Source organism: Triticum dicoccoides, chromosome 7B, assembly GCF_002162155.2.
Source record: "Triticum dicoccoides isolate Atlit2015 ecotype Zavitan chromosome 7B, WEW_v2.0, whole genome shotgun sequence".
Taxonomy (NCBI): domain Eukaryota; kingdom Viridiplantae; phylum Streptophyta; class Magnoliopsida; order Poales; family Poaceae; genus Triticum; species Triticum dicoccoides.
The window spans coordinates 628155018-628173290 of record NC_041393.1 but is presented as its reverse complement, the minus strand read 5'-3'; the positions used below and the strand labels follow the sequence as shown (position 1 = coordinate 628173290).

The window sequence follows — 18273 nt, the reverse complement described above, 5'->3', positions numbered from 1 at the left end:
TCATTGAGAGTTCCTCTGTGTCGTCGCTTCGAGGCTTGATGGTGTCTTCAATCGTCAACAACACAGTCCAGGGTGAGATTTTTCTCCCCGGACAGATCTTTGTGTTCGGTGGCTTCGCACTGCGGGCCAATTCGCTTGGCCAGTTGGAGCAGATCGATAGCTTCGCCCCTGGCTACCAGTTCAGGTTCGGAAACTTGAACTACACAGCAGATATCCGCGGAGGCTTGATCTACGACGGATTCGAGCCTACGCCAGGAACGCTGGACAGTCACGACGAGCACGGCCTAGACCTACTGTCGGACAATGCTCGGGACATTATCCCCGAAGCAGCCCTGGATCTACATCTAGGGCAGGTTGCGTTGCCTATGGACAGAGGGCTGGACCCCGCCCCGCAGGCCGCACACTCATCGGCGGTGGAGCCAAACACAGGTCTCACCTCTGTGGAGGCCTGTAACCCTGGGGCCCCAGACTCATATCCGGTTGTTGGTCCTGGTCCGCACACTCTCGAGCCAGCTGAGCCAGGTTGGGCTCCGGTAATGGAGTTTACCACTGCGGACATCTTTTAGCACTCGCCTTTTGGCGACATGCTGAACTCATTAAAGTCTCTCTCTCTGTCAGGAGGCTCTGGGCTGAACTATGTCTGGCTTGAGTGGGAAGTAAGCGACGAAGGAATTCGCTGCCCACCCACCACCCACTTTGTCGCCACGATCGATCATTTAACCGACGTGCTCGACTTCGACTTCAAAGACATCGACGGTATGGACGACGATGCTGGAGATGTACTGGAGCCACCGTTCACATGGCGGTGGACAGCCACCTCTTCAAACGATATATACATGGTGGACACTCCGAAAGAAACCAATGGCAACAAGGCAGAGGAGGACAACCCCTCGGGAGGAAAAGCAAAACATGGGCGTCTTCGGCGCCACTCCAAACCCCGCCACATAAATACCATCCCCAGAGATGATCCGGATAGTGCCGAAGAGGAATACAGTCCTGATCAGCCTAACTTCAAGCAGGTCGGACAAGCTACGATGGGATACTTGGAGATGGACAACTATACACCCCCCTCCGAAGACGAGGCAAGCTTCGACAATGACGAATTCGGCGTGCCTGAATACCCAATGCAACAAGTTTGCTTTAAGCGACGACTCATAGACATGGCAAAGAGTCTGCAAAAGAAGCAAGAGCAGCTTAAAGCAGACCAGGATTTGCTAATGGATAGGTGGACCAAGATCCTGACCACCAAAAAGTACGGACTCGGCCGCCCTACGCGGCACACCTGGCTACCTCAACCTAAGCAGGAGAACCGAAGGCATACAACTCGGCGTCCGCACACCACCACGATCCAAGAAGGAAAGAAAGATACACGAAGAAGCAGCCTCGAGCCCCGGCGCAACGGTCATAAACGGCAAATCAGGGAAGCTGGTATCAAGTTCAGCAACCCCCAGTCCGGTCAACGGACAAAGAATAGCTCAAGCCTATTCGGCCCGAGCCGCATACTTGATCAGTCGTGTGCAATTCATGGTACTCCTAAAAGGATGGCAAAGCATACCAATAGAGAATGCAGAATCTTCAAAACAAGGCGACCAGTCGTGTGCCGGAAACAATGAAGGGAGGTGTCTAGTCAAGAGACCCCCAGGGAGCAAATAGTATGGCCGATCGCCCCCCCCCCCATCATACAAACCTCGGCACTTCAATTGCCGCACCACCAGACCTAGTGGTCTAGGGGCTCCATAACACATAAAGCCCCCACGGGTATGAGTTTGTAAATAAAAATGTCAGGCGCAAAGGCCAAGTTCATTGGCCCACCGCTCTAACGGTTGTTCTCAGATAACCAAAAAATGCCACATCATCGGCGCATCCCCCTCATACGGTAACTCACCGTCTGCTAACGGGACGAACCATGCTGACTAGATTCCACGTGGTAGTCCGTAAGGACAAAATGAGTGATATATTCACGCCTACGTATAAGGCCAAAACCCGCCACTAGAGCGGAAATCATACAACTGTCGGAGTAACAAGTCGTGCATACCTATCAGTATTTTGATATAGCTGCCAACTATCCGGACACCGACTGAGGAGTCCGGGCTACTTCTCGGAATAGCGGCTGGGGTCACCAAGGTCCGATCAGGAACCTCTAGACCAATCACGGGAGGACACTCAGTTGCCTTCAAACATTTACCTTCACAAACTAACTTGTATGCAGGACATGATTGGCGGCGTGGACTCGGCCCGGACACACAAGGACAAGACCATGCAGGTAGAAGGCAGTTTGGATCCATTTTTGATCCATCCACAGCCCCCTCCAGTCTGGCCATAACAGGTTCCGCCAAAAACCATCCCTTTCTAATAATCATAAATCACACTCATATGCATAGACATATCATCCTACTGCACTGTGTAGACTTAAATAAACCGGTTGTCGTTTGTCATCGACACCTCTTTGCCACAATACGACAGCCACGCTTCGTGTTACGCCTGGTTATGCCAGGGGCTGCACAATACAGCAATAAACTCCGACCACCTTTTCGGTCGCTCGGCACCCCGAACTTATAGCACTATATGCATCAGCTCCGAATCATGTCTTGGGTCATTGGTTGGGTTTGCCCGGCTCCCATGTTTTGGTACCTTACGTTCCATTCCGTCCGCTAAGGTAGCGCTGGGAGAACTACTGCGGTTGCGTCCCGGTTCAGTCGGACGAGCGCCTCAGTAGAGAAAGTCGAAAACCGACTGTCATGATGTTGCGAGAGCCGGTCAGCTGTTCGAGAGGTTGTAAAATCCATAAAGATTTATTCCGCATAACGCCACTATAAAATGCAGATTGCGATGGGTCGGTCTTCCGATCAGGTGCCAATATAGCCCCTAGTCCGGCCTTCCGAACACTAGGGGTTGCGCCGACCATACTCGAATTCCTATGGCTAAGTGAGAGTAGTAAAGCCCTATAGTCCGATTGCCTGGTTCGTGGTGAGAAACACCTTCTTATAAGGACCCAATCATGGGATAAAGAGTGTTCAGAAATACCCCGAACACCCCCGTACTTCTCACGTGGGGGCTGAAGCCGACGACTGGCCAACTCTCAGATTTTACATACAATAAACAGCCGCAAAGGAAGAACATATGTTCATGCAAAACAGGCAACATATAAGTGCCATTATCCCATATTACAAAAATTGGCAAAAATGCCCTCAAGGAAATATAATGTGTTTGGTGCATTTATCCGCCGCCAGGCGGGCACCCTTCATTACACCTTCATAATACAGTTCGGGCTTGCGATGCTCCTTACCCTCTGGCGGCCCCTCGGTTATCAGCTTCTCCGCATCAAGCTTCCCCCAATGCACTTTTGCATGGGCAAGCGCCATTCATGCATCTTCTATACAGACTGATCGCTTGATAGTATCAAGACGAGGACAGGCGCCCACAACACGCTTCACGAGTCAGAAGAAACTGCTTGGAATTGGGTCTGCAGGCCACAACCGGATGACCAAGTCCTTCATGGCTAGTTCGGCCGCCTGGCGCAGTTCGACCAGCTGCTTCAGCTAATCGACAAAAGGCACCGGATAGTTCGGCGCCAGATACTGCGACCAGAAGTCCCTCCCCGCAGACTCCCTCTCCTCGGTCCGGTAAAATTGGGCAGCATCTGATATGCTGCGAGGCAAATCCACAAACACCCCTGTAAAAATAAGAATTCAGCTTGCCGCTTAGAGTTCTCCATGCTACAACGTAATAATGGCCATAGATACAACAGGCCTTACCAGCTGCAACTTTCCGGGCCTCCTGAATGTCCCGTACAGCACCTCGGGCTTCTTCCTGAGCATCTTCTGCGGCTTGGAGAGCTTGGGCGAGTTTGGATTCTTTCCCTATTAGACTCTGCTCCAAGCTCTCGCTTCTCGTCACAACATCCTGGAGCTCCCGCTCAGCTGTGACGACCCTGGCCTCGTGTTTCTCACATAGCGCCTGTTCGGCGGCAGCCTTCTCTTGGGCATCAGCCGCTGCCTTCTTCAGCGCCTCATATTTGGCACTCGCTCCTAGGGCATATAACATAAATGCTTTTGAATAGGCACACTTATTCATTTGTACCCAATGCAAGACAATGTTCAAACATACCTTGCTTCTCCTCCAATTGCTTCTTCACACGGCCAAGTTCTTCTTCGGCCCGTTCCAGGCTCTGCTTCAGTTCGGACATTTCCGCATCACGAGCGGTTGTCCTCTCCGCAGACGCCTGTTTTCAAACAAATGGGTACATAAAGGTTCCCATTACAATAGAGGGTTTGATCCCCTGCCCGGCTCTGTTTTTCCGGACAGTGTATCAGGGGCTACTCCTCATATCATGATAATTCTTCAAAGGTTCCTTAGAAACCATACCTCAAAATCCTTTATAAGGACAAGACAGGACTCATTCAGCCCGCTTTCGGCAGCCTGAATCTTTCCAACCACCGCACCCATAAGGGTCAGATGTTCATCGACGACGGACACGTTCTTTAACGCTGACAACAGACCGCCCGGCAGCTCATCATAGACTGAGGTTGTCGGCGGAGTAGGCAAACCTCCCTCCATGGAGGATGGCCACTCGCCCGATCCTGGAGCCTTAGAGGCCTCTAGGACCTTATCCGGCTCTAAGTCTCTCTGAAACGACACCTCGGTGTCGCGCCTGGACTGCGGAAAAGGAGCCTTCGGAGGCGTCTCGCTCGCCACGACATCTGAGCTAAACGAATCCGCCGATGAGGATTGTCCGGCAGGAGACCTTGCTGGGCTACACGAGATGTGGTGACAGTGAAATTTACTATGCCCAGACGACCCTGGATACATAGGTGTATTCGGATGTCGGTCACTTACGATTTTCCCAGGGGCTGAGCCTCAGGATCCCACTGCGGGCTGTTATCGGCAGCCGTAGTGGATGCCTCTAGAGGAGAACCTTGCCCCCTCTTGGGCGGTTCGCCCCCAGGGAAGGGGAAGCCGCACGCTTCTTCCCGCCTACAGAGCGAGGCTCGTCGTCCTCTACTTCCTCCTCTTCATCTTCGGAAGAAGGAGCGTCGCTGGAGCCTACGGATTTGGCATCCGAAGCCCCGTGGCAACGGAGGCCACTCCGGGTCTTCTTGACCTTCTTGGAGGCCTCCTTCTTTGGCGCCTTGTAAGGCGCAGGCACCAGCATCTTCGTTAGAAGAGGTCCGCCCGGTTCCTCCGGCAGCGGGGCCGGACATTGTATCCGCTCCACCTTTTTTATCCATCCCTAAAGCCACAATGAAGCACGGTTAAAACGTCCCCCTCATGATATGCCAGCTGAAGCCTGGAGGGACAGGGCGTGGCTATAACTTACCGGGCTTACAGAATGGGATAATTGATACCCCGGTCCTCGGAAGAGTCCGGCCATGATTTTCTAGACCTAAAGAGCACCTTCCAGATATCCTCGTGGGATGAATCATAGAGCTCCCGGAGGGTTTGGTGCTCGGTTGGGTCGAATTCCCATAAAGTATAGGCTCACCGCTGGCAAGGGAGAACCAGGCGAACTAGCATCACCTGGACCACGTCAACAAGCTTGACGTCCTTGTCGACCATGCTCCGAACACGCGTCTGGAGCAGTGACAGCTCATCAGACGAGCACCAGTTCGGGCCCTTCTTGGGCCAGGACGTAAGCCGCAGTGGAGCTCCGGATCTGAAATCAGGAGCTGTTGCCCATTTTTCGCCGCGTGGTTCGGTGATATAAAACCACTATAGCTGCCACTCCTTGACGGAGTCATTAAAAGTGCCCTTCGACCAAACAACCTTGGGCATCTTCTTCACCATGGCGCCGTCGCACTGGGCGTGTTCGCCACTCACCACCTTGGGCTTCACATTGAAAATCTTCAGCCACAGGCCGAAGTGAGGCGGAATCCGGAGGAAGGCCTCGCACATGACGATGAACATCGAGATATTGAGAAAAGAGTTGGGGGAAAGATCGTGAAAGTCAATCCCGTAGTAATACATGACTCTTCGAACAAATGGGTGGAGGGGAAACTCGAGCCCGCGGACAAAATGGGGAAGGAACACGACTCTCTCACGGGGCTCCGGGGTAGGGACAACCTGTACTGCCGGTGGGAGACGGTGGCCAATCTTCTTGGCCAGATACCCAGCTTCTCGGAGCCTCTTGATATCCTTCTCCCGGACGGTAGAGGCCATCCATTTGCGTCCTGCTCCAGATTCGGACATCTTAGAAAAACCTCTCTTCGATGGAGAAGAAGAGCGCTTGGGCGTTGGGGCTCGAGCAGAGGGGAATGAGTTAGCGGAAGGAGAAGGCGTGGGTAAAAGAGGAAGATGCCCTATCTCTTTATAAGAGAAGGTAAGAGCTTTTTTGCGCCTCCCCACTTGCCTAGTGGAACCCGCTCGTCTCCCACTCGCCGCGATTAGCGGTATGGTTGGATTACCCATACCCGTATTGATGAGAATCCCGTGATAAGGGGACATGATCTTCACTTCGACAAGACGTGCTAAGGAAACCGCCTCGCAGTATATGCTATGGCTGGTAGTGGAAAAACGGTTCGATCTGACTGAAAGGGCATCTCACGTCGTCTAAAAACTGTCAGCTGAAGTATCATTCTCTCTACGATGGTATGTGAAGATCATTTTGCAGATCTGGACACGGCCTACGTGTTCGATAATAACCTTGGAGTATTCAGAGGAGGAACCCGCCTTGCAATGCCGAAGATAAGACTGCGCGTCGGACTCATCGTCATTGAAGCCTGGTTCAGGGGCTACTGAGGGTGTCCTGGATAAGGGGGTATCCAGACAGCTGGACTATATTCATCGTCCGGACTATAGAAGCGTCAAGATACAAGACTCAAGACTTTGGCTCGTGTCCGGATGGGACTCTCCTTTGGTGGAAGACAAGCTTGGCGATCCAGATATTATGTTTCCTTCCTTGTAACTGACTCCATGTAAACCCTAGCTCTTCGGTGTCTATATAAACCGGAGGGCATGGTCCTTAGAAGGCCGATCACAATTACAATCATACCATCATAGGCTAGCTCCTAGGGTTTAGCCTCTACGATCTCGTGGTATATCTACTCTTGTACTACTCATATCTTCAATATTAATCAAGCAGGAAGTAGGGTTTTACCTCCATCGAGAGGGCCCGAACCTGGGTAAACATTGTGTCCCTTGCTTCCTGTTACCATCAGCCTAAGACGCACAGATCGGGACCCCCTACCCGAGATCCGCCGGTTTTGACACCGACAGTGAGAAATATTGACTTACTAGCACAATCAATGTTTCCTCCATACTTCGATAACCAATCCATGCCTAATATTATATCCAATCCTTGTGACTCCAAAATTATTAGGTCGGAGGGAAACACATGTCTACCGATGGTTAAAGGTAACCGACCACACCATCGGCTGGCCATATACTCTGCTCCTAACGAGCTCACTAACATGGGTGGCCTAAGGGCTTGGGTTGGCAATTTAAGCTTGTCCACAAATCCCCTTGATATATGAATGCGATGCACCAGTATAAAAAAGAACAAGTGCAGTAAATGAATTAATCAAAAACTTACCGACAACTGCGTCGGGTTGATCATCAATCTCCGCCACGCTGATATGGTTCACCTGACCTTTGGTGAAGGGGTTGGGCTTCTTGGCAGAACCTCCATTGCCATTGCCATTCCTGGGGCCACTATGGTTATGCGAACTTGCTCCATTGTGTGTATGTCCTCCATGGTTGTGGGTATGTCCTCCCGAATACGGGGAATAGCGGGGCTTCTACTGAGCTCCTGAAGTGTACCTCCTCTGTCCATACTTCCTCTTGCGATTATCAATCTGTTGCTGCTTGCCTTCAATCATGAGAGCCCTATCTACCAACTCCTGGTAGTTGTTGAATGTTGCCACCATCAACTACATGCTCAGCTCATCATTTATTCCTTCTAGAAACGTCTCCTGCTTAGCGGCGTCTATATAAATCCGTATGTGGACTATCATTGAAAACCTCTAAAAAGACAAATATTTAGGAACCGAGGGAGTATGTCCTAAATGATCAGACTTCATTACTCGATGGTCCTCGAGAAAATGTATTTGCATACCTGGTTCTCAAAAGAGTCTTGGCGTCCTTGAGAGTCTTTCGGTGCGTCTGACACCAATCCTACATACTTAAAAAGTTGATCCCCACTACTAGTAATTCTCTCAGCATGCACACTGTCATCAACATGGCGCCACATCGTGTTCAGTTTGCAAATTCTCTAACCATGCAGCCATGCATCACATATGAGCACAACGATCGTTTAATTCTCCTAGCATACATTCGTGCATTGCACATCAGCACAAATGAAGCGTCGGCCGTTTTAGTTTCACCCGATTGTTCCCTCGTGATTTATTGAATGTTGATAACATTTATGTACGAAACTATGTAGACCAACTGGGCTCATTGTAATGATCTACCATCGTCATCGACATTGATATTTGACACTCATCTCAAGCTGGGGCCGCCCATGTTGGCCATGACACATCTGCTCCGTGCCAATCCAATGAGGCATCCTGGCTGATACTGGCGGATTCTACCTCATTCTCCTTATTGAGGATTCTGATAATTCCGACCCGCTCATCCAGGATTATATTGAAGAGGAAAGAGAATGTAGCCTATAGGTGGTTCTTAAATCCAATGATTTTCTTCATAAGGTTCTAAGACAAATTGTCACTATTTTTCTGCTATAGTTGTGGATTTTAATTTCTCTTGTACAATATTCCTCTCCGTGCAATCTGAATGCTTCACATACATCACTAATTTATAGGTTAAGCGAAGTCACGTACATGAGAAGAATTGCAAGACGCGGTTTATTTAGCTCTACAGTAGCAATGTGAAGTGTACTAGTAATATCTTTGAATCCTTGTCTATATTTGAAATACTATATCATATTATTTATTCATAGTGTTATTTTTTATATGTGGGTATTACTTAAAAAATCCGCAACAAATTCCCGTAGCAACGCGCGGGACATCATATTTCAGTTTCAGAAATTCAGTAGCAACCAAAATCATGAAAATTCAGTAATTCGGTATGTATTTTGACCAAAAGGCCGAAATATTCAATTGAATTTAACAAAATATTTTTATTTTTTAATTCATGTGTACTACTGAAATTGCTGATTTTTTTGGCTGAAAGGTAAATATTTCAGTGTACACTGAATTTAAGTACGGCAGTAGACTTCATCGAAATTCCAGTAAAGTGAAAACCATGACTAGTACTCCTGGCAGCAATTACAGCCAATTTTCTTACACGTGACACACTCCTCAATAACAGTATTTAGGTTTTTGTTCTAGGTAACATCTGTTCTTTTATATATTACTAAAAAGAGGAAATGACCCACATAGTTTAGAAACTCCACACATGGTGTGTGGAGGCTGTGAGCATATAGCCACGGTAGTGCCGAGGTACTCACACACGTTGCAAAGCTACATTTCATGGCAGAGATTACATTTTCTCTGTCAATCCCCTGCTATTGAAGGAGTAATTAAGATTGTCCATGAAGTTGCTAGCGAGAAAGTAGGCTCTGCTTTCTTGTATCAGTTTATCGATTCCTCCCTAGGGATTATTTGGATGTGATAGCCCTTCGGAAACACGATCTCGGATATGCGTTGCACTTCGCCTCCTTTTATCTCCTTCCATCTGCCCAACATTTATTTAATGAAATCCTCATAAGAATATGTGTATGTATATACATATACATATGCATAGATATCTTTTTACACCACAGTTACCTGTACTTTGTCACCAAGGTGTGAAGGAAGAGTGCGATCTGAATTCTGCTGAATTCTGCGCCCACGCAAAGCCTTAGCCCCCCTCCGAACGGCATGAAGTTCTTGAGCAGAGTGCTCTTCTTCGACTCATCCTGCCACCTCCATGGATTAAAGGCTAAGGGATCTTCATACAGTTCTGGGTTCAGATTGACAGATATGGGGCTGATCATCACCAGCCAACCGGCGGGGATCGTGTAGCCTGCGGTTTCACGCGTTAGGGAGGAATATATAGTTCAATTGCGAGGCGTTAACTAGAATGTACTCTATAAAACTTGATGATGTGCAGCAAGAGAATTGTCTAAGGTGCTGTGCTGAGAGTACCTTTCACTAAAAAAAAGATGCTAAAAAAGAGAGAATACCTTTCGCTTGCACATCTGTTAGTGTTTTCCTGAATATTCCAGGGGCCACGTTACTAAGGCGAACGATCTCATTCGTGACCTGCTTACACAAAACGTTGGGCTTCAGCTTCATTGTATATGCATGCATCCAAACTTGTAATAACCATTCAAACTTGTAATGTTGTTGTAGGACTATTAGGCTGCTAGTCGTGGGCAGTATCATACACTAATATCGTGCATCTGGTACTAGTAACTTTCTATTACTCCTAGTAGTGAAATCAAGCTACACATGCATGAAGTGAAATTAAACCTGAGCAGTGAATGCCATGGACTTGTATTCGTCCCATGTGATCGCACTAGTACCGGCACCCTCTCTTTTCTTCAAAATCGCTTCATGCTCCTCCTGCAAACATAATTAAGTACTCTTTAACCACACAAAAAATCCAAGTATTCAACATACATATACATTTATTAATTACACGTAGAAGCAAGATTTTTTTGTGTGCAGGTTCAGAAGCAAGAAAAATTAATCGGTAGTTAGAGACTAAGAGAGAACCTTGAGTGATTCTACCACACTGGGTTGGTCGCTGAGGAACTTCATGGCGACAGTGAGCGACGACGACACGGTCGCAAAGCTGGCGAACAGGAGGGCGCCCACCAGATCTACAGCGAATTTCTCGTTCAACATTCCCGTCCCGCTCTGTAGCTCATCGACGACCTCGTCGAGGAAATCACCGTGTCGCTTTTGAGGTGCACTGAGCCTTTCTTTTAGCAGGTCCTTGAGTACCTTTTGCACATTTTTCCTTCCCTACGTAGAGAAGCTAGCATAAGTCCCGGTCTGTTTGATGCATATGCATATGCATATGATCATGATGTGTATGTTTCTGTATAATACTAGTAATAATACCTGTATGCATTTGTAGAATGCTGTCCCAGGGAAATACAGCGGGAAGGAGACCATTCCCTGGAAGAAGACATCCAAATTCTTCCTAAGTTTCCTTGACTTGTCGGGCCCAAAACCAATCAGCTTCTTGGCCATGAGGTCAAAGATCATCTACATGGTCAAATATCATCAGTTTATTACCAACTAGCTAGCCAATCGAAGTACACTGTGTTATATTGCATGCATGTCCTTAAGAATTACCGTGGACACCGCGTCCTTGACCTCGATTCCTGCAGGCTCCGCGGCCCACGCGGCGAAGCTCCGCGCCACGTTCTGCTCCATTTCGGCGAGGAGCACGTCCCGGAGGCTGTCGACGCCGAAGAGCCTGGCGGCGAAGCTGCGGACAAACTTATGGAGGGAGCCGTCGCAGGAGGCGAGGCTCTCCTTTCCGAAGATGATGTTGGTGGTGTCCGGGTACCAGCTCCGGAACAGCTTGCCTTCCTGCTGGAAGATGAAGCGGTTCACCTCGGCGTCCATGGACACCACCAACGGCTGCCCCACGAGGTTCGTCTTGAACAACGGGCCGTATCTACACACGTTCATGTGCCGAAGGAAGGTGGTTGCTTTATCAGTAAAGCGGGGCGAAAGTCTATTTCGACAAAAAGAACTACCGTTAGATGGAGTACCTTTTGAGCCTTTGCTTGTAGAAGGCTGGGATGTCGATAGAAGGGCTTGGCTTGAAGAAGCGGAAGGTCTCGCCGACGAGGGGGAAGCCCATGGATCCGGGAGGGAGCCTCCCGGTGTTGCAGGGAGGATTCATCCACCTGTACACGAGCCAGCCTGCCACAATCACCGCAAGGGCGCCGCAGAGGGATGCGTACGAGAAGTAGTAGCCCTCCTCCATCTTCAAGTTGAAGCTAGCTTCGCTGCCTGTGGTTTTTCTTGCTTCGCTGCCTTAGCTATATATATGAGTGTAATGCGCATCTCCTGCTATAGTGTTTTCTCTGGCTAGTCTTTAGTTAGTCTCTTGCTATAGTGTCTTCTTCGTCTCTTCCATGCAGGTGTTGCCTTGGATTCACCAGTCCACAGCACACGCAGCATTTTCTTCTCGTCAGCTCACCCAAGAGAAAAGTTGAATTTTCTTCTTCCAGTCGATGTGGTGGTGGAGATGAGAGCGACTTCATCAGTTTCTAGTGACAATGTCAGGCTATCAGCGTCAGGTGAGCCTGCACTAGTACAACTCAAGTTCAGTTCAGTCCCATCGCCACCGCACACAGCTAGTCTTTAGCTAATCTTCTCCGTCTCTTTCCATGTGAGCAAGCGCGCGATTGGCGCCGTTACCTTGGGTTCACTAGTCCACAGCACACGGCGGCCGTAGTATTTTCTTCTGGTCAGCAGTCAGCACAACCAAGAGAAAAGTTGAATTGTCTTCTGGTCGATCTTGTGGAGATGAGAGCGACTTCATCAATTTCTAGTGTCAATGTCAGCGTTAGGTACGCCTGCATTAGCACTCAAGTTCAGTTCAGTTCCACCGTCGTCACCACACATAGTTAGTCTCTAGCCAAGGCCGTTCCTGAGATTTCGGGGGCCTGGGGCGAAGCTACAACATGAGGCCCTTTAGTGTAAATGTCAAAATAATTTACCAATGTAGATCATGGTTTTAAATTAATAGCCCGCTATACAGCGCTAAGAGAATTTGGTACAAACAAATGATCAAACATTTTAAATAGCATGTTATTTCTCCGTTGTAGCATTTAGAAGAGGTCCGCCGCTAAGAGGCTTAGCGCGCTATTTAAAACTATGATTTAGACATGTACTAGCCTATGCCAGCGCGGCGGCACGCCGCACCCGTCTATACAGTTTGGTTACATACATTGTGTTTATTTTTTAAAGTAAATGCTATTACTTTAAGATGGAGGATTATTGTATGTAAAATTATGAATATGGAAAAAATACGATAGAAAAAATTACTGCCATCACACATGATGCATGCTACCAAACATGGAAATACATGTTTGATACATCTCCACTAGGGATCATTTATTTTGGCAAAAGTGGCGCAACTCAATGCAAGAAGATAAAAAAACATTAATAAGTAAGTCTAAAATAAACCTTAAATTTGTACTTTGAGTCTGAATTGAACCCTAACCTCAAAATCCTTGAAATCGGCACCCTAAACTCTTTAATCCCAGTCTATCCCGGCGTTTTTTTTGCTGAGACCTCGTTTGTACTGGGGGGATTGCACATGTAACCGGGGGGAGGGGGGAGGGCAGCGCTAGCTGGGCTGGCTATGGGCCCTACTTCAATCGTTCTCGCCCCGTGGGCTCTCACCATACACAAACCCAACTGAAGCCTCCTTCTTCATCGATCGGTATTGTGGGCTCTGCAATTGCATTGCTCAGTCGCATGCATTGCGCTGCACAGTGCTAGCAGGATCAACCGATCTCCCTCGTCTCCGCTCGACCTTGTACGTTCCCGTGCTCGTTTTACTTGCTGGCTTGGCTGGCATGGCCGAGGAGCAGCAGCACAAAGTGGCGCGCGTCGTGGCGTGCATGATCAGTAAATGCATGTGCTTCTGCTGTAATCAATTTGATAACGTGATGGTGTGCAGCTGCAGCTGCGGTGCTCTGTCTTAGCTGCACGTTGTGCTATATCCCGGAGAGCGCCGTTGCAAAGAACGGGCTTCATGGAGTCCCTTTTCAAAAAAATAATATTCAAAATATATTAAGAAGTTTCAAATAACTGGCAAGATGCCCGTGCGTTGCACGGAACATCATGATGCATTTTTTTTACAAAACACCTGTTGTGGAGTGGCGTAGCTAGGGATGGCCAGGGTAGTACTTCATCATCCCTCCTTCCCTGAACTCGGGCAAGACTTGTTGTAGTAAACAGTCGAAAAGTCATTGTGCTAATACCCTATAGGACCAGCGCATGACAACAGAAAACCGCTGTCATTGAAGAGAAGCTTATATCAGAACGATCCAATCTGTAGCCACCTGACCCCACAAACAAAGACCGGATCCACGCGGATCCACTGAAGACAAACACCGACCGAATCCCGCGAGATCTGTCGGAGACAAACCTCCACACGCCTTCTGATGACGCTAGAAGCACCACCGAGATGGAGCTAGGCGTAAAGAATCTTACTCCATCTTCAGAGAACCGCGCCGCTTTATTTCTCTGAGTAGGACACAGAACAGAAGAGAAAACTCAAAAAAGCATATAGAAACGAAGCCCTCCCAATGTACATCACATATTAACACACTCTATATGTTTATAAAATTTTATACATGTATACTACAATCATATATCTATGTGTATACTTTTTTCAGATTTTTTTTTTGGATGTGAAAAAAGTTTTTTTTTCTTTGAAGGAAAAATAAAGAGCTCCATGGAGCTCGGTTGCTGTTTGCACTTTTCAATATCCCGTCCCTTTCTTCTCTAGTACTCATCCAGCTCAATCTTTTTTTTTTTTTTTTGGTAAATTACCGATCCAGCTCATTCTAGTTTCGAACGAAGTGAGAAGAGTTGTAGCACTTCATTCTAGCAATGCTCGTATTGCTTTAACTCGTCCTATTTTTTAACTAATAACAGAACACGATATAGATAACAACTAGTCATCTTATTTCGCCAGCCAACGCGCACAGAGTGGCGCTCAACCAGACGCCGAGCGAACCCCGCCACTTATGCAATCCCCCAGGCACAAACAAGCTCTTAGCCAAAAGGGGCCTGGATAGATCGGGATCAGAGAGAATAGGGTGCTAATTTCAGGGATTTGAAGGTCAAGGTTTGCTTCAAACTGAGAGTACAAATTCAAGGTTTATTTTAGACTTTTCTCTTGTTAAATTAGATCATCATGGTGTGGCCTCGGGTTTTAATTCTGAATGTACTTCATGCATGCAAGTATATCATCTTAATTAGAATATGCATGCGGGACATTATTTGTGTGTGGCACAGGAATTTTTCGTTGGATTTATTGTCTGTTCATGTGACGGATACAGGTAGTACTTGTATGTATATACGTATTTTCCTCAAAAAGAGGGTAGGTAATTCATGATATTCAAAAGGGAAGATGAAACTTGAATGTATACATGGTGTCGCTTAAGAATTGGTTGATATTGTTTGATCGTGATATTTATTGTTGTTGTTTGCACGGTGCGGAGGAAAGTAAAGTTTTTGAAAATTATAATCTTTTTTAAACGGCTGCATGCCTGCTGAGTGCATATTATGAGGTTAACATTCTTTCTAAATGAATACCTGCAAGCTGCAACAGAGAACGTGGCCGTATGCATGTTTGGTACTCCTAAATTATTTTATTAGCCACTTATATGGAGGTGAATCCGTGGATGTGACTTAGGGCATGGCCAGGCCAACGGGCTGCTCCAGACCTGCTGCCCCACTGTCCACCAAGGTTCGGATGCTATGTTGGAAAAAAGTGGTCGCCCCAAACCTCATGGCGTAGCCTGCAGAGGAGGCTGCTGCTCCACAAGAGAAACCAAAGAAAATGGAAGGGGAGAGGGGAAAAGCTGAGAGAAAGCAAGCGAGAGATGGACTTCTCCACCTAGGATGATCTCAGCATATCAGGTCCACAAAATGGTGGCCTCAACTCTTGGCGATGGAGGAGAAAAAACTAATCTATGGCCTCACCTCACTGAGTCTAGTTGGAGGCGATGGGACAGCACCATGGTGATGCTTCCATTGTACATGCCCTTGTGCATGGCTTGTTCAGTTGTGCATGGTAGATTATTGTATTAGTTGTATATGCATGGAAAGGTAGATGTGACTACGGTGCATGCATGACGGACCTTCTAGACCCTTGCGTAGATACGCGTTTAGCCGCGTGTCGCATAGAGTTCCACTGCCGCTTGATTTAGCCAATTACATGGATGTTTCTGGGGGATTATGATAATGTTTTTTTGCGGGAAATTTTGATAATCTTTAAGCTTTAGTTTTCAAATTACTGGATAAAATGAAGACAGTTTCATTCATCAGTGGCGTACAGTTCCTGACACTGTGAGGTTACATAAAAAGAAAGAACATGGTGGAAAGTCGCCAGCTGATTTTCTGACACTGTGAGGTTACATAATATAGACGGGTACATAGAAATGATTACGCTTGACATCATAGCTTTACTGCACGTGACACTTTACAGGCAGTGCAGAGATGTGGGATCCGCCATCCCTACATCTACATGTTGCTGCACTCCTCCATCAGAACAGACGCCCAAAACTGCATGACGCGATTTGGGTGGACTGCCCACGTAGTCACAACAAAGCCTACTCACACCTTAACGGAAGGCCTCCTCAATCTTGCTCACCTATGCAAGATGATGCTGAAGCTTGTCTTCCTCATGACAATTTACTTCTGATGCATGTGACTGTACATGTGATCACTGAAAATTTGAAAGAAAAGATCCCCCTTGATGATACCCAAATAACCGGCGCTAGTACCATACATTCTATCCATCACAGATGCAAGTCGATCGCGTCATCCACGCCGGCTGCCACACTGACATTCCCCCGAGCGACTGAAATGGTCGGTGCAACTATGGCCACCGCTTCCATCACATCCCTCACAGTGTCTGCGCGTGTTGGGCGACCGCCATTAACGCGTCAGAGACTCTCGCGGTGCCTGGCATATGGTTGCCCGTGGACTGGCGGCATCGGCACCCTCTGCACAACACATGCATTGGCCACCCGATACCAGCGGTGTTGCCGACGTAGTAGTCTGCTCCGCCGCAGCCGCCAATCCCCGATGCTCAAAAAAGAGTAAAGAAGCAACAATAGAAGAGGGCGCCGAACATAGGGCAGAACGACCTCACCTGGGCCACGCCGATGGGATCCAGCGGACATCGGCGCATGCATGCGCCTTCACCACGCCGGCATGAGGACCTGGAGCAGCGCCGCCCCGCGTCCAGTCCACCAACAGATACTCAGGGAGGTAGACATTGCAAAATGGGCCTCCAACGCCGCCGAGCTCCATGACGGCGCTGGTGAGCTCCACCAGCGGGCAGCGTGTATGGGGGCTGGGTAGGGGATGGAGGTGAGTAGGGGTCATGGAGGAAACCGGCGGCGATGTGTGGAACTGGTGCGGAAGAGAAAGGGGCGACGCTGGTAGATCTGGTGCGTGAAAACAGCTCCGGGTGCCCCGCGCTGGCCATCACTGTGGTCGTGGAGCGCGAGCTCGTCCAGCTCTGTCGGGACTTTGCCGACCGTCGGCACCACCGCGTTTGGCTCCATTGGCAGCCACCCACATCCGCTACCGCCGCGCCTTGCAGCCAGCATGCCTCCTGCGTCAGATCGACATCCAGGCAGAAAAGAAGATACACACGTGAGGAATAAGGGAATAGGTACTCTCCGGAGAAACCAACCATGCCCGGACTTCCGCCTGTCCGAAAGCCTCATCGGTGCGCCGAAGAAGTCCGTTGAGGCTCACCTTGCCCGTTGGACTCCTCGGACAACGCGGTCCATAGCCTAGCGTGCACGCACATCCTGGCCGGCCCCGGGTACCTCGCACCTTGCTTTCCAACTATGCATGGTCCATCGCATGGGCCGCCGCTGATGGCTTGGACGGCGACGGCTAGCAGGTCGGCCTCGTTGCGTGCATGGCGCCGCTAGTCTTGGAATGCTACGCAACTGGCTTGCAACATAACTGAAGGGAATCCCGTATTTATAGACTGATAGCAATTCCAGAAAAGGACGATACATTGAGCTATCGAGAAGGCACCGGTTACATGTCAATATGTTACGTGTCAACGCTCACTCATCACGCGTCAATACTCGCAATAGCCGGTACATGCAAAGAAAAGAAAAACCCTGCCTAGTTCTACCGGCCATTGAGAAATAAGATGCATGCAAGTAGCCATATCGAAAATCACCTCCCAAGGCTGCATGCATGCAAATGCTAATTCAAAAGGCCACGCGGATTGACCCAACCCAACCCATGCAGAGGATTAGAGGAAGAAACCACCAGAAACGCCCACCCGATTCATGTGCAACCAAGCCAATCAACGCACGCATGAAAGTAGCGGACAAGGAGACAGATCTTGGGCGGCAGGGAGACGGACCGAATGCATCTAGCCACGCACGCAACCCATGCAAGAAAGTCAGCAAGACAGGGATAGCCCACATGCACTCCAAAGCAATACGCAAAATAGCTACATGCACACGCGAAAGGAAAATCACGTTAACAAATTTTTTCAGGGGAAACTACAGTCACACACACATTTCTACCCCCAACCTCCCAAAATAATGCACGTGTCCGCATCCCATAAGCCACCTAGTCCCAATCA

The 18273-nt window shown here is 48.6% G+C and overlaps 1 protein-coding gene across 1 annotated transcript; it reads right to left on the bottom strand.

Annotated features, from left to right (window-relative positions):
• Window positions 1-9222: 9222 nt before the first annotated feature.
• On the bottom strand, window positions 9223-17039 carry LOC119339251 (cytochrome P450 87A3-like). Its single transcript, XM_037611376.1, has 9 exons — window positions 16804-17039; window positions 11669-11932; window positions 11244-11571; window positions 11007-11153; window positions 10656-10907; window positions 10410-10502; window positions 10121-10199; window positions 9723-9960; window positions 9223-9630 (listed from the first exon to the last, which is right to left on the bottom strand). The coding sequence occupies exons 1-9, from the start codon at window positions 17037-17039 to the stop codon at window positions 9528-9530; spliced, it is 1740 nt and encodes a 579-aa protein (XP_037467273.1). The 3' UTR covers window positions 9223-9527.
• Between the last annotated feature and the right edge of the window lie 1234 nt (window positions 17040-18273).

Excerpts from the sequence above, each read along its gene's own strand:
- LOC119339251 (XM_037611376.1), bottom strand. The coding sequence starts at position 17,039 with ATGACCCCTACTCACCTCCATCCCCTACCCAGCCCCCATACACGCTGC. Across the intron at positions 11,572-11,668 it reads TACAAGCAAAGGCTCAAAAG|ATACGGCCCGTTGTTCAAGA; the intron begins GTACTCCATCTA and ends GAACGTGTGTAG. Across the intron at positions 10,908-11,006 it reads CATTCTACAAATGCATACAG|GGAAGGAAAAATGTGCAAAA; the intron begins GTATTATTACTA and ends TTCTCTACGTAG.